Source organism: Musa acuminata, chromosome BXJ1-3 (genome assembly GCF_036884655.1).
Source record: "Musa acuminata AAA Group cultivar baxijiao chromosome BXJ1-3, Cavendish_Baxijiao_AAA, whole genome shotgun sequence".
NCBI lineage: Eukaryota > Viridiplantae > Streptophyta > Magnoliopsida > Zingiberales > Musaceae > Musa > Musa acuminata.
This window is the reverse complement of record NC_088329.1, coordinates 19,104,014-19,117,829: the sequence shown is the minus strand read 5'-3', so window position 1 is coordinate 19,117,829 and position 13,816 is coordinate 19,104,014. Positions and strand designations below refer to the sequence as shown.

The window sequence follows — 13,816 nt, the reverse complement described above, 5'->3', positions numbered from 1 at the left end:
TAATTTATAATGATATGAACTTGTGGTGAATAGTTGGAGTTCTGATTGTATAAATTATTTAGCTTGTGGATTTATAAATGTTGTTCATGTTTGTCAAGTTGGCTTGGGTTGCCATAAATGTGAATTATCGAGTGATGTGATATATGATTATAAACTGCACAGGTTTTATGGATGTGAATATGAATAGAATGTTTTCAGTGTCCTCAAACGTTAGTTTGGATCCTGGATTGGTCCGTGACGAAAATTTTAAAAATCATGGATATTTTGAGGGGCGTGACAAAAGTGTTAGGAGATCTCTCTTATTTGGAATTTCTGAATGTTAAGCCTAATTTATAATGATATGAACTTGTGGTGAATAGTTGGAGTTCTAATTGTATAAATTATTTAGCTTGTGGATTTATAAATGTTGTTCATGTTTGTCAAGTTGGCTTGGGTTGCCATAAATGTGAATTATCGAGTGATGTGATATATGATTATAAACTGCACAGGTTTTATGGATGTGAATATGAATAGAATGTTTTCAGTGTCCTCAAACGTTAGTTTGGATCCTGGATTGATCTATGACGAAAATTTTAAAAATCATGGATATTTTGAGGGGCGTGATAGAGGTGGTATCAGAGCATTGTTTGAGGATTACTGAAATATTTGATATGTTGACGTGCAAAATATATTGAGGTCTAATGAACTATAGTGATTGGTGGAAATTTTCTTTGATGTATTTTAGGAATCTGGGATGATGAGGACATTTGGTCCTCCTATTTCATTGTTTCTGATTAATTAAGGGGAATGAAAGGATTGATTGGGGATATTGAATCAGAGTGGCGCAGCGGAAGCATGGTGGACCTAATTTCATTGGTGGTAGAAAAATGAATGATGCAAACAGAGAAGATATTTGATGTACAAAATTGTTTTGATGATCAAAAGATTTCTTTTGCCACCTTATATTGGAAGTAGAGGCTGATTATTATTGGCAACAATGAAAAGAATTTTTGGAGATCAGTGACAAGAATGATAAGGACAAGTTTACCAATAAGAATATGATTGGAAATGAATCAGAAAGTAATGACAAGAGGGTCAAGACATTTGGATTTGAAAAGGAAAGTCACCACCAAAGACTTAATCATGTGTGAATTACAAGTTAAATTATGAAACAAGTTTGTGTTTTCGGGTGATTGGAGTCTATTTTGCTTGTAGAAAGTTGGATCATAAAATAAAAGTTTGCCCTTTGAACAAGAAGAAAGAGTCACTGCCTCCTAAATCATCAGCCCATGTAAGAGTCTATGCTATCACTGAATATGATTCTGAAACTTCTGAATTAGTGGTCAAAGGTATTATGCATGTTTATGAAAGAATGCAAATATTTGTTCGACCATGGGTCCAATCTACGATTTGATTCGTAATATTTTGCTTATCACTTAGGTATTCAACCTAGACCACTACATTATGTGCTATAAGTAAATACGATCATTGGAGATTCTTTGATAACGAAGTTGAATCTGGTCCTCTTGTCTGATTCTTATTGGAGAACTTGAACTTTTGCTGATTTAGTTCTCCTAGAGATTTGGAGTTTTGATATTATACTTGGTATGGATTGGCTATCTTCCTATCATACCAGTATGGATTGGTATATAACAAATTATCACTTTTTGCATATTTGATCAGCCGATCTTTTATTTTGAGAGTATTAGACATTATTTATCTCCTTGCCTAATGTATCCCAGGATGACTTGTTTGGATTACCTCCAAATGTGATTTTGCTTTTGATTTGGTCCTTGGGACAATCCTAAAATCTAAGCCTCTCTACAGAAAGATATCATTTGAGTAAGTGGAATTAGAAAAGCAACTACAAGGATTATTAAATGAGGATTTTATTTAGCTTAATATTTCATCATGGGGTGCTCCGGTGTTATTTAAAAGATGGATGGAACATTGAGGCTTTGTATTGATTATAGATAGTTGAATTAGGTGACCATCAAAAAACGAGTATTTTCTAAAGTGACCACTTGTTTGATTAACTGCAGGGTGCACAGGTATTTTAAAAGATTGTTTGAAGGTCGGGTTACCATCTATTGAGGATCAAGGAGGAGAATATTTCGGTCACTCTTGGATAATTATGTAATTGTATTGTATTGATGAAACTATTTAAGAGTAGGAGGAGGAAATAAAGATATCATAATCCTCATCTTTTCATCGATTGAGCTATGATCAATTTAGAGGACTAAATTTTCTTTTAAGGGGGAGAGAGTGTAATATCCCTCGCTTTTAAAAATTATTAATAAATATTTATTTATAAATCGGGGGACCTATATGTAAATATAGAAATTTCAAATACTAAACTGTTAAGTTGTAAAAAGAAGTAAATAAAGAAAAACTGAAAATTTCGGTTTTATCCCACCGCCTCCCACGCACTCTCTGTTTCTTCGAGAAACAGAGAGGAGCGGTAGGGCATGAGGAGTGAAGAAAAGAAGAAGAAGAGGGAAAAGAAGAGAGGAGCAACAAGAGAGGAAGAAGAGGAAGAAGAGGAGGAGGTGGCTGCAGCGAGGGCTGCAGCGAGGAGCTGTGGGGCGTGGGGAGAAGAAGAGAGGAAGAAGAGGGAGAAGAGAAGAAGAAGAAGAAGAAGAAGAAGAAGAGAGGAGGATAGCTGCGGCAAGGCTGCAGCGAGGAGGTGTGTGGCTTTGGGGAGGAAAAGGGAAGAGGAGAAGAAGAGAAGGAGAAGAAGAGGGAAAAGAGAGGCAGCTACAGCAGCCAGGGCTGCAGCACCTCTGTTTCCCGCAGGTGGAAACAGAGGAGAGGATGTGTGGGGCGTTGAGGATGAAAAGGGAAGAAGAAGAAGAAGAAGAAGAAGAAGAAGAAGAAGATAGCTGTGGCAAGGCTGCAGCGAGGAGATGTGTGGCCTTGGGGAGGAAAAGGGAAGAGGGGAAGAGGAGAAGAAGAAGAAGAGGAAGAGAAAGAGGTGTGATACCTCTGTTTCCTGCAGAGGAAACAGAGGAGAGGGTGTGTGTGACGCCGGGGAAGAAGGGGCTGCAGCTGCGGCGATGGCAGCTGCAGCTGGAAGAGAAGAAGAAGAGGAAGATGAGCAGGGGAGGAGGGAGAGGTTGCGGCCATGGCTGCGGTCGTGACTGCAGCAGTTGCAGCGGGGAGAGAAGAAGAAGAAAGGAAGGAGAAGGAAGAGGAGAAGGGAAAGAAGTAGCTGCGGCTGCGGTTGTGGCAGCTGCAGCTATGGCAGGGAAAGAGGAAGAGAAAAGGAAAAGGAAGAAGAAGAGAAAGGGAAGGAGAGGAAGAAGAGAGGAAGAGGAGAAGGGGCTGCGGCTGCGGCGATGGCAGCTGCAGCTGTGGCAGGGAAAGAGAAAAAGGAAAGGAAGAAGAAGAGAAAGGGAAGGAGAGGAAGAAGAGAGGAAGAGGAGAAGGGGCTGCGGCTGCGGTGATGGCAGCTGCAGTTGTGGCTGGGAAAGAAGAGAAGGAAAGGAAGAAGAAGAGAAAGGGAAGGAGAGGAAGAAGAGAGGAAGAGGAGAAGGGGTGGCAGCTGCGGCAGTGGCAGCTGCAGTTGGAAGAGAAGTAGGAGAGGAAATAGAGTAGCAGAGGAAGAAGAGGCTGCGGTTGTGGTGGCTGCGGCCATGGCTGCGACTGCGACTGCGGCAGTTGCAGCTGGGAAAGAAAGGAAAGGAAAGGGGGAAAAAGGGGCTGCGGACGGGATTGCGGTCGCAGCGGCAGCAACTGCGTATGCAGCAGTTATGTCTGCGAGAGAAGGGAGGAAGGAAGGTAGTGTGGTGGAAGGGGCTGCGATTGTGGCAGCGGTAGCGGCGGCGGTTGTGGCAGCTGCGTTTGGGAAAGAAAAAGAAGGAATGAGAGTAAGAGAAAGCAGGTGACTGTGCCTCGATGTTCGTCACGTGGTGTAGTTGCGAAGAAAGGAAGAAAACGGGAGCACAAAACGAAACAGAGAGAGGACACGGAGGAAAAGTAGAAGGATTTGGGCTAGCACCTTCTTTGGATCTTCGGATCGAAATCCTTGAAAGGCAAGTTCCCTGACCGTTTCTCCTATAATTGCTCTGATATTTCTTATTGCAAGTTCCCTGATCGTTTCTCCTATAATTGCTCTGATATTTCTTATTGCAAGTTCCCTTATCGTTTCTCCTATAATTGCTCTGATATTTCTTATTGCAAGTTCCCTGATCGTTCCTCCTATAATTGCTCTAATCTTTCCTATTGCAAGTATCCTGATCGTTCCTCACTGTCATTTTTATCTCTACATTTGCTTTGAATATGAGGAACTTTGAATTGTTCTAGCCTTGTATTTGATATATCTCCTGTTTAGACGTAACGATTCGAATCTGTGCAACTTCTGATATTCTGACCTTTTGATACCGAGCTGCCTATAAGTCTTTTTTGGAAACTCTGATTTGTTCAAAATTGATTTCATTGGAAACTAGACTCGTAGACCTTTCTTTGATATATGGATTGAAAGATTTGGAATCCAAACACCTATCCAATTATCTGTTGAATATGACATTATGAATTCTGCCAACAGAGATTTTGTTCTACGACACTTGCTTACCAAATTATTTGTAACTCTCTCTGTTGGACAGTTCAATTCATATGAAGCCTGTCTTATCTGAAAGTATTATCCAATGATTATTTCTGAGTAAATTGGAGCACGATTGATAGTTTGAATCATTTGTTCAATGTGCCTTCTGTATTCTGCCATAAATCGAGCTTTGGTCGATTTCTCATATTCTAGTTTCATTCCTTTGGAAATTGATATCCTTTAGCCTTCTTATTCAATTGAACTTTATATTACTGCTTTGAATTCTTGTATGCTCTTGTCCTTAAAATTATTTGCATTCTTGAAAACTGTTGTGTAACGTTTATGCTATATCGTATTGACTCATATTGGCACATGTATATCCTATTGTTCCGCATTTGCTTTCGATATGTGCCTATTCCAGTTTCATTCCTTTGGACATTGAATTCATCAAATCTTCTTATTGAATTGAGTTATATGTGATTGCTTGGATTCCATATGTGCCCTTGCTTTCAATTCCTTTCAAATCTGAATATACTTGTGAAAGATTATTGCTTACTTCGGATTGACTCGTAAAGGCACATGTACACTTTGTTGTTCCGCGTGTGCTTCCGATATATGCTGCTTATTGTTAAAACTGCCCTTTTGTACTCTAGTGTGTGGGATTGTCTGGACCTTTGCCAGAAATGGTAAAGGGTATGCGCTATTTGCCTGCTATGTGGGGTCCCGCTATGAGGGATATTCTGTTTGCGCTTGTTGCCCGCTATGTGGGTATGTGATTAGAGCCTGCGATGCTCTGTCGGCCCCCTTTGACTTCACCTAGACGTGGGTGGATGGAGCTCCCAGACGTGGGAGACTTTTGTCAGGTGGTCATTCAGAAATGGATGAATCACATTCTGACTGAGATCCCACTACACCCTCTATATGTTGATATGACATCTAGAGTTTTGGTGAGTTTGTTTCTGTTTATACTCTGGATAAGATTGATATGATTGCAACGTCAAGGACGACGTTTGAGCTCTTGTACGATATGTGTACCGATATGCTCTGAAAGGCTTCATTCCCTGATGATTTTGTTTCGAAATGTTCCATATGCCGTTGATATGCTTCGGAACATTTTATATGCCATTGATAAGCTTTGATATGTTTCCTTTGTTTCTGATATGCTCCAATTACGCTGTGCTCCATTTGCTATGAACTGATACGTTCTTATATGTCCTATCTGCCATTGATATGCTCCGATTACTCTGTGATCCATTTGCTATGAACTGATATGTTCTTATATGTCCTATCTGCCATTGATATGCTCCGATTACTCTGTGATCCATTTGCTATGAACTGATATGTTCTGAATTGTCCTATATGCCATTGATATGCTCCAAATTACTCTATGCTCCATTTGCTATGAGCTGATATGTTCTGAAATGTCCTATCTGCCATTGATATGTTCCAATTACTCTATGCTCCTTTCGTTATGGATCAAATATGTTATGAATGACATGATACGTATGATTTGGTATCTATTGAGATGGTATCCTTGAGAATTCTGGTATTCTGCTTTGCATTACGATACCTTACTCGCTTCAAACTGTTCCTTTTGTTCTGAATATGCTTTGTCACTTGCTGAGCCGTTTTTGACTCACTCCGTTGTTATATAAACCTTTTAGGTTAGCTTGTCACTCTTCGAGATGTTTGATTTGGGCTGAGGCAGTGGATAGCTATTCAGAATTATGGGCAAGTCTTGTTGGTTGTTATGCTATTGTTGTATAAGTATGTTTTGTATGTAATGAAATGTTGTCGATGAACCGAAATGGATATACTGTGTCAAAGTATTAGGAAATCTCTCTTATTTGGAATTTCTGAATGTTAAGCCTAATTTATAATGATATTAACTTGTGGTGAATAGTTGGAGTTCTGATTGTATAAATTATTTAGCTTGTGGATTTATAAATGTTGTTCATGTTTGTCAAGTTGGCTTGGGTTGCCATAAATGTGAATAATCGAGTGATGTGATATATGATTATAAACTGCACAGGTTTTATGGATGTGAATATGAATAGAATGTTTTCAGTGTCCTCAAACGTTAGTTTGGATCCTGGATTGGTCTGTGACGAAAATTTTAAAAATCATGGATATTTTGAGGGGCGTGACAGATAGAACCCTTGCAGATTCTAAACTTCGGGTTGATCTCTTTAGGGGATCGGCCTCCTTGGAACTCTATAGGGGTTCCTCCCTCCAAGTTGCTGCTCAAAGGCTGCAGAAAAGATTCATCTATTGCCTATGAAAATAGAAAGAATACATGGCTATTTATACGGCTTTTAAACCCTAACTCCTAATAGGACTCCTACTTAAGACTCTTAGTTCTAACCAACACCTAATAGGACTCCTAGTCAAGACTCCTATTCCCTTACAACTCCTAATTCTTCTCTAAGAAAACACCTCCTACATGAATGCCCCTCTCAATTAGGACTCTCATAGCTAGAGTCCTAACAGAATGTCCCTCTCAATTAGGACTCTCCTAGCTAGAGTCCTAACAGTTTTACATGAATGTCCCTCTCAATTAGGACTCTCCAAGCTAGAGTCATAACAGACCCGCCCTCTTCAAATCAGCCTTGTCCTCGAGGCTGATGATTCATGAATTCTGGAAATTTGATCTTCAAGTCGTCATAGTTCTCCCAAGTGGCATCTTCTTTTGGTAGGTTCGCCCACTGTATTAGCACTTCATTAGTGGGTCGTCGTCGTCGAGTCACGATCCGTCGATCAATAATGGCACTTGGCTGGGTCTGGAGTTGTAACACCCCTCATTTCCGAGTGTTCGTATAATTTTTGGTGATAATGTAAGCATCTATTTTAATTGACAAAAGAAATAGAGTATGAATTAGAGGTAACTTATTTTTAAGATTTGGGAGATCTGTTAAAAAAAAAAAAAAAAAAAAAGAAAGAATCTGAGGACCTATATGTAAACCCTAAGGACCTAATCGTGAATATGATAAAAACAAGGACTAAACTGCAAAATGCACCAAATGACAAATTCCACCGCTTAAGCTTCTCTGCCTTCGTTGTTAAGGAAGCAGAGGAGGCAGCTCGTGGGTGATCAGGGAAAGAAAGAAAGAAAGAAAGAAGAAGAAGAAGAAGAAGAAGAAGAAGAGGAAGAAAATTGGGGCTTTTAGGGTTCTTGCTTTAATCTTGTCATTTCGGGTCAAAATTTCCAAAGGCAAGTGTTCTAACCCCATCCTACAGAAGTATTAGACTCTGTTTTTATGTTGATTCAAAATAAATTGGAAGATTTCTATTTAGAAACTGATATGTCTCTCTTTGGACTTAAAACCATGGATTCTGAAATATTTTCGGTATATTGACCCCTATACACTGTTTCGGCTATAAGTTTTAGCACAAAATGTGAATTCAGGCAGGAACTATTTTGTTTGTAATTAGACTCTTATGTCTTTCTTTTGACACCGATTTTGTAGAATTTGGACACCGAATACTTACCCAAACTTTTCTTTCAAATGAGACTATAGATGCTGTAAAACAGACTTCAAGATTTCTGACCTATCGATACTAAGTTATCTATAACTCCCTGTTGAGAATTCTGATTTGTACCAAACTGATTTTATTTGAAACTAGATTTGAAAATATTTCTTTGGACATACAGTTTGAAAATTTTGGAGTTCAATTGCCCACCCTACCGTCTGTTGAATCCGACCCTATAAATTCTGTAAAACAGTGATTGTGATTTTGACCTTGTGTTACCAAATCAGAGGTAACTCTGTGTTGGGAGCCCTGTTTCATATGAAATCTGTTCCATCCGAATATAGATTGATATATGATTCGACCATAGCCTTCTTATGGGTATTGGAGCATAATTGTTATTCTGAAATATTTGTTTGATGTGCCACTGGAATTCTGTCCGAAATCGAGCTTTGGTCGATTTCGCATATTCTGTTCCATTTCCTTTGGATACTTGAGTTCGCCTAATCTTCTTATTGCAATTGAGCTGATTATAATTGCTTGGAATCCCTGTACACTCTTGCTTTCATTTCTTTCCTAAAATGAATACTTTTGTGAGAGATTTGTTCCTTGCATCACACTGCTTTTGAAAAGGCACATGTACGTTTGGTTGTTCCGCGTGTGCTTCCGTTATATGCTACTTTTTGTTGAAACTGCCTTCTTGTACTCTGGTGTGTGGGATTGTCTGGACCTTTGCCAGAAATGGTAAAGGGTATGCGCTGATTTGCCCGCTTTGTGGGGTCCCGCTTTGAGGGATATTCTGGTATGCGCTTATTTGCCCGCTTTGTGGGGTCCCGCTTTGTGGGATATTGCTTAGAGCCTGCGATGCTCTGCCGGCCCCTTTGACTTCACCTAGACGTGGGTGGATGGAGCTCCCAGACGTGGGAGACTTTTGTCAGGTGGTCATTCAGAAATGGATGAATCACATTCTGACTGAGATCCCACTACACCCTCTATATGTTTGATATGACATCCAGAGTTTTTGTGAGTTATTTCTGTTCGTGCTCTGGATAGTTATGATATGATTGCAACGTCAAGGACGACGTTTGAGCTTCTGTACGACATATGAGTTTGATATGCTCTGAAATGCTTCATTCACTGTTGATTTTGCTTCGTAATGTTCCATATGTCGTTGATGTGATTTGGAACATTTTAAATGCCATTGATAAGCTCCGATATGTTTCCTTTGTTTCTGATATGCTCCAATTACTCTATGCCCCATCTGTCAGGAACCAAATATGTATGATTAAAAAGGACAACTATGATTTCTGCTCCTAATGATATTAAGTATACGAAATCGTATATTCTGCTTTGTGTTTGAAAACTGCATCTCTTTGGAAATTGTACTATTTTGATATGGATATGTTAGTCACTTGCTGAGCTCTTTATGCTCACCCCATTTGTTGATAAATTTTTCAGGATAGCGTATCGCTTGCTTAAATGTTAAGAATGGGCTGAGACAGTGGAGAGTTTAGAAGACGTTGGGCAGAACTTTTGTTAGCATATATGTAGTTGTGTATAAGTTACTCTGCATATTATGAAATGTGACGATGAATCTGGACCTGTGGATTTTGTGTAAGATAAAGGATCCCTTGTGTATAGGATTTTGGAATGTTAAATTAAATTTGTGTAATGATATGAACTTATGGTAAATCGATGATTCTGGTGACTGCATAGATTTCCCCACTTGTGGATTTATATTGTGATTTTTATTTGGTGAGTTGAGTTCAGATTGCATGAATTATCGAGTGATGTATGCTATGTTTATGAATTGCACAGGGTTATGAATTGATAGATTATAGAGGTGAAATTTGATCTGAATGTTTTCTTAGTGACCTCAAACGTGTGTTTGGATCCTGGGTTAGTTGAGACAAAAAAAAAATTTTAAATATCATGGATATTTTTAGGGGTGTGACAGAGGTGGTATCAGAGCCTGATTTGAGAATCACTAAGAATATTATCTTTATTTGAGGTTTATTGACTGTCATTAGAGATTGATCAAAGAAAATGTTCTTTTGATGTTTTAGGAAGCGAGGATGACGAGATCATCTGGTTCTCCTGTTGCATCTACTGCTGATCAATTGAGTGGTATTATGCGGACTTTGGAGACTATGGCACAAGTGATGCAACAACAACAACAACCTGTCCAACAAGGAAATAGTGATGGGACAGAGACATCAAACCAGACGGGGTTGGGAATTGGACAGTTTAAGAAGCTTAGTCCTCCCAGTTTCAGTGGTGAGTCTGATCCAATGGTGGCGGAACGATGGATGATGCAGATAGAGAAAATATTTGATGCCTTAAGTTACTCTGATGAACGAAAGGTTTTTCTTGCCACCTTTATGCTGGAAGGAGAAGCTGAACACTGGTGGAGAATGATTAAGAGGATGTCTGAAATCAAACATGAGCCAATGACATGGAAGTTATTCCAAGAAAAGTTTTACGACAAATATTTTCCAGATTGCATGAGAGAGCAAAAAGAATTGGAGTTCTTGAATCTTATCCAGGGAAGCATGACGGTTACAAAGTATGAATCTAAATTTACTGAGCTCTCCAGGTTTGCCACACATATGACTGATGATGAATCTAGAAAGGCAAGAAGGTTTGAAAGGGGATTACGGCCGGCAATAAGAAGCCGAATGTCAGCTTTAAAATTACAAACATATGCTGATACGGTAGAAAGAGCTTTGAAAATTGAAAGAGACATGGAGGAAATTCAAGAAATCATTGGCAAGAACCAAAGGAACAAATTTACTAGCAAAAGCAGGAGAGAAAATGAATACGAAGATAGTAACAAGAGGTTTAAGACATCTGGATTTGAGAAAAGGAAACCATGGGGGAGGACTCAGTTATGTGAAAAATGCGGATTAAATCATGAGACAAGTCGGTGTTTTCGGGTGACTGGAGCATGTTTTAATTGTGGAAAGCTAGGTCATCAAATAAAAGATTGCCCACTGAACAGGAAAAGAGAGCCACTGTCTCCTAGACCCTCAGCCCATGCTAGAGTATACGCTATCACTGAACAAGATTCTAGAGCTTCTAAATCAGTGGTGGAAGGTATTCTTCATGTTTCTAAAAGAAATGCAAAAGTTTTGTTTGATCCCGGCTCCAACTTATCGTTTGTTTCAAAATACTTTGCTTGTCACTTGGATATTCCACCTAAATCCCTGGATTATATGTTATATGTAACAACTGCTGTTGGAGATTCATTGGCAACAAACTTGGTCTACCCATCTTGTTTGATCTCTATTGGAGACCACGAATTCCTTGCTGATTTGATTCTCCTAGAGATCCAGGGCTTTGATATTATACTCGGCATGGATTGGTTATCTTCTCATCACGCTAGTATTGATTGTTACAAAAAAATAATTACTTTCTGCATACCAGATCAGCCTATATTTTTCTTTGAGGGCATTAAGCATGATTTGCCTCCTTGCTTAATATCCGCACTTCAAGCTTATCATCTTATGCAGAAAGGTTGTTTTTGTTATGTGGTGTGTGTAAAGGAGCATTCAAATCAGGAAACCCACCTTGATGAAATTTCAGTGGTCAAAGAATTCCCTGATGTATTTCCAGACGACTTGCCTGGTTTACCTCTAGATAGAGAGGGTGAATTTGCTATTGATCTAGTCCCCAGTACCGCCCCAATATCTAAGCCTCCCTACAGAATGGCACCACTTGAGCTTGAAGAATTAAAGAAGCAAATACAAGAATTATTAGATAAGGGTTTCATACGACCCAGTGTGTCCCCATGGGGTGCTCCGGTACTATTAGTGAAGAAGAAGGATGGAACATTGAGGCTTTGTATTGATTATAGACAGTTGAATCAGGTGACCATCAAAAACAAATACCCCATACCTAGAATTGATGATTTGTTTGATCAACTGCAGGGTGCACAAGTATTCTCTAAGATTGACCTGAGGTCAGGTTACTATCAGTTAAAGATCAAGGAGGAGGATATTTCAAAAACAGCTTTCAGAACTCGATATGGTCATTATGAATTCTTGGTGATGCCGTTTGGTTTGACAAATGCCCCTGCAGCTTTTATGGAACTAATGAATAGGATATTTCAACCGCTCTTGGATATCTGTGTAATTGTATTTATTGATGACATATTGGTGTATTCAAAGAGTAACCAGGAGCATGAGGAACACTTGAGAGATGTGTTGTCCATACTGAGAGAAAAGAAGTTGTATGCGAAGTTCAGCAAATGTGAATTTTGGTTGAATGAAGTTGCTTTCTTAGGTCATGTGATTTCAGGGAAGGGTATATCTGTTGATCCAAGGAAAATAGAAGCTGTAGTTGAATGGGAAGTACCAACAAATGTAACAGAGGTTAGAAGTTTCTTGGGCATGGCAGGTTATTACAGGAGATTTGTGGAGGGATTTTCTCGAATTGCTCAACCTCTCACCAAACTCACTAAGAAGAATATGAAATTTGTATGGGGCGATGATTGTGAGCAAAGCTTTCAAGAGTTAAAAAGAAGATTGACTAGTGCCCCTATTCTCACTATTCCAAGTGGTAGTGAGGGATTTGTAGTTTATACTGATGCTTCAAGAAAGGGGCTAGGATGTGTTTTGATGCAGGAAGGGAGAGTAATTGCTTATGCTTCTAGGCAACTTAAAGGTTATGAATTGAATTATCCAACTCATGATTTGGAATTAGCAGCAATCATTTTTGCTCTAAAGATTTGGAGACATTATTTGTATGGTCGACAGTTTGAAATCTTCACTGATCACAAGAGTTTAAAATACATTTTCACTCAGAAGGAGTTGAACATGAGGCAGCGAAGATGGATAGAACTTCTGAAGGATTATGATTGTGCCATCCGTTATCACCCGGGCAAGGCCAATGTTGTAGCTGATGCACTTAGTAGAAAATCTACAAGTTTTATGGCTAGTCTGGTCGTGAAGCAATGGAAGCTAATAGAAGAAAATTTTGATTTGAAAGCTTTGAGGAAAGAGCAAGACTCGATGATTTTGATGGCCTCCATTCAAATGCAGTCTGATCTTATGCAACAAATTAAGGAGGGACAATTACGAGATCCACACTTAATCTACTTGAGGAGTGAAGTAGAAAAGGAATTGAAGCCACAATTTCAAGTTTCAAAGGATGGCCTATTGAGATTTGGGGAGAGAGTATGTGTACCAAATGAACTAGATATCAAGAATCAAATCCTAAATGAAAGTCATACTTCAAAGTACGCCCTACACCCTGGGAGCACTAAGATGTATAGAGATCTTCAAAGTTATTATTGGTGGGAAGGCATGAAGAAGGAAATTGCAATGTATGTTTCAAAATGTTTGACGTGTCAGCAAATCAAAGTAGAACACCAAAGACCTGGAGGGTTGCTGCAACCTTTAGTTATACCGGAATGGAAATGGGAATGTATTACTATGGATTTTGTTTCAGGACTACCCAGAACCTCGAGGAAGCATGATGCTATTTGGGTTATCATTGATAGGTTAACAAAATCTGCACATTTCCTTCCGATTAATATGACTTATTCGCTTGATAGACTTGCAGATTTATATGTTAATGAAATAGTCAGACTTCATGGTATTCCAAAGGAGATCATCTCTGATAGAGACTCCAGATTTCTCTCTAGATTCTGGAGAAGGTTACAGGAATCTATGGGCACTAAAGTTAAGTTTAGTACTGCATATCATCCTCAGACTGATGGTCAGTCAGAAAGAACAATTCAAACACTTGAGGATTTGCTTAGAGCCTATGTTATGGATTGGAAAGGTGAATGGGATAAGGATATTTCACTTGTCGAGTTCACGT

General features: G+C 39.1%; 1 protein-coding gene across 1 annotated transcript; it reads left to right on the top strand.

The window, feature by feature from the left end:
- The first annotated feature begins 1,477 nt into the window (after window positions 1-1,477).
- On the top strand, window positions 1,478-5,240 carry LOC135637155 (vicilin-like seed storage protein At2g18540). The gene is made up of 2 exons (XM_065149634.1): window positions 1,478-2,665; window positions 2,886-5,240. The coding sequence occupies exons 1-2, from the start codon at window positions 2,448-2,450 to the stop codon at window positions 3,574-3,576; spliced, it is 909 nt and encodes a 302-aa protein (XP_065005706.1). The 5' UTR covers window positions 1,478-2,447; the 3' UTR covers window positions 3,577-5,240.
- The last annotated feature ends 8,576 nt before the right edge of the window (window positions 5,241-13,816 follow it).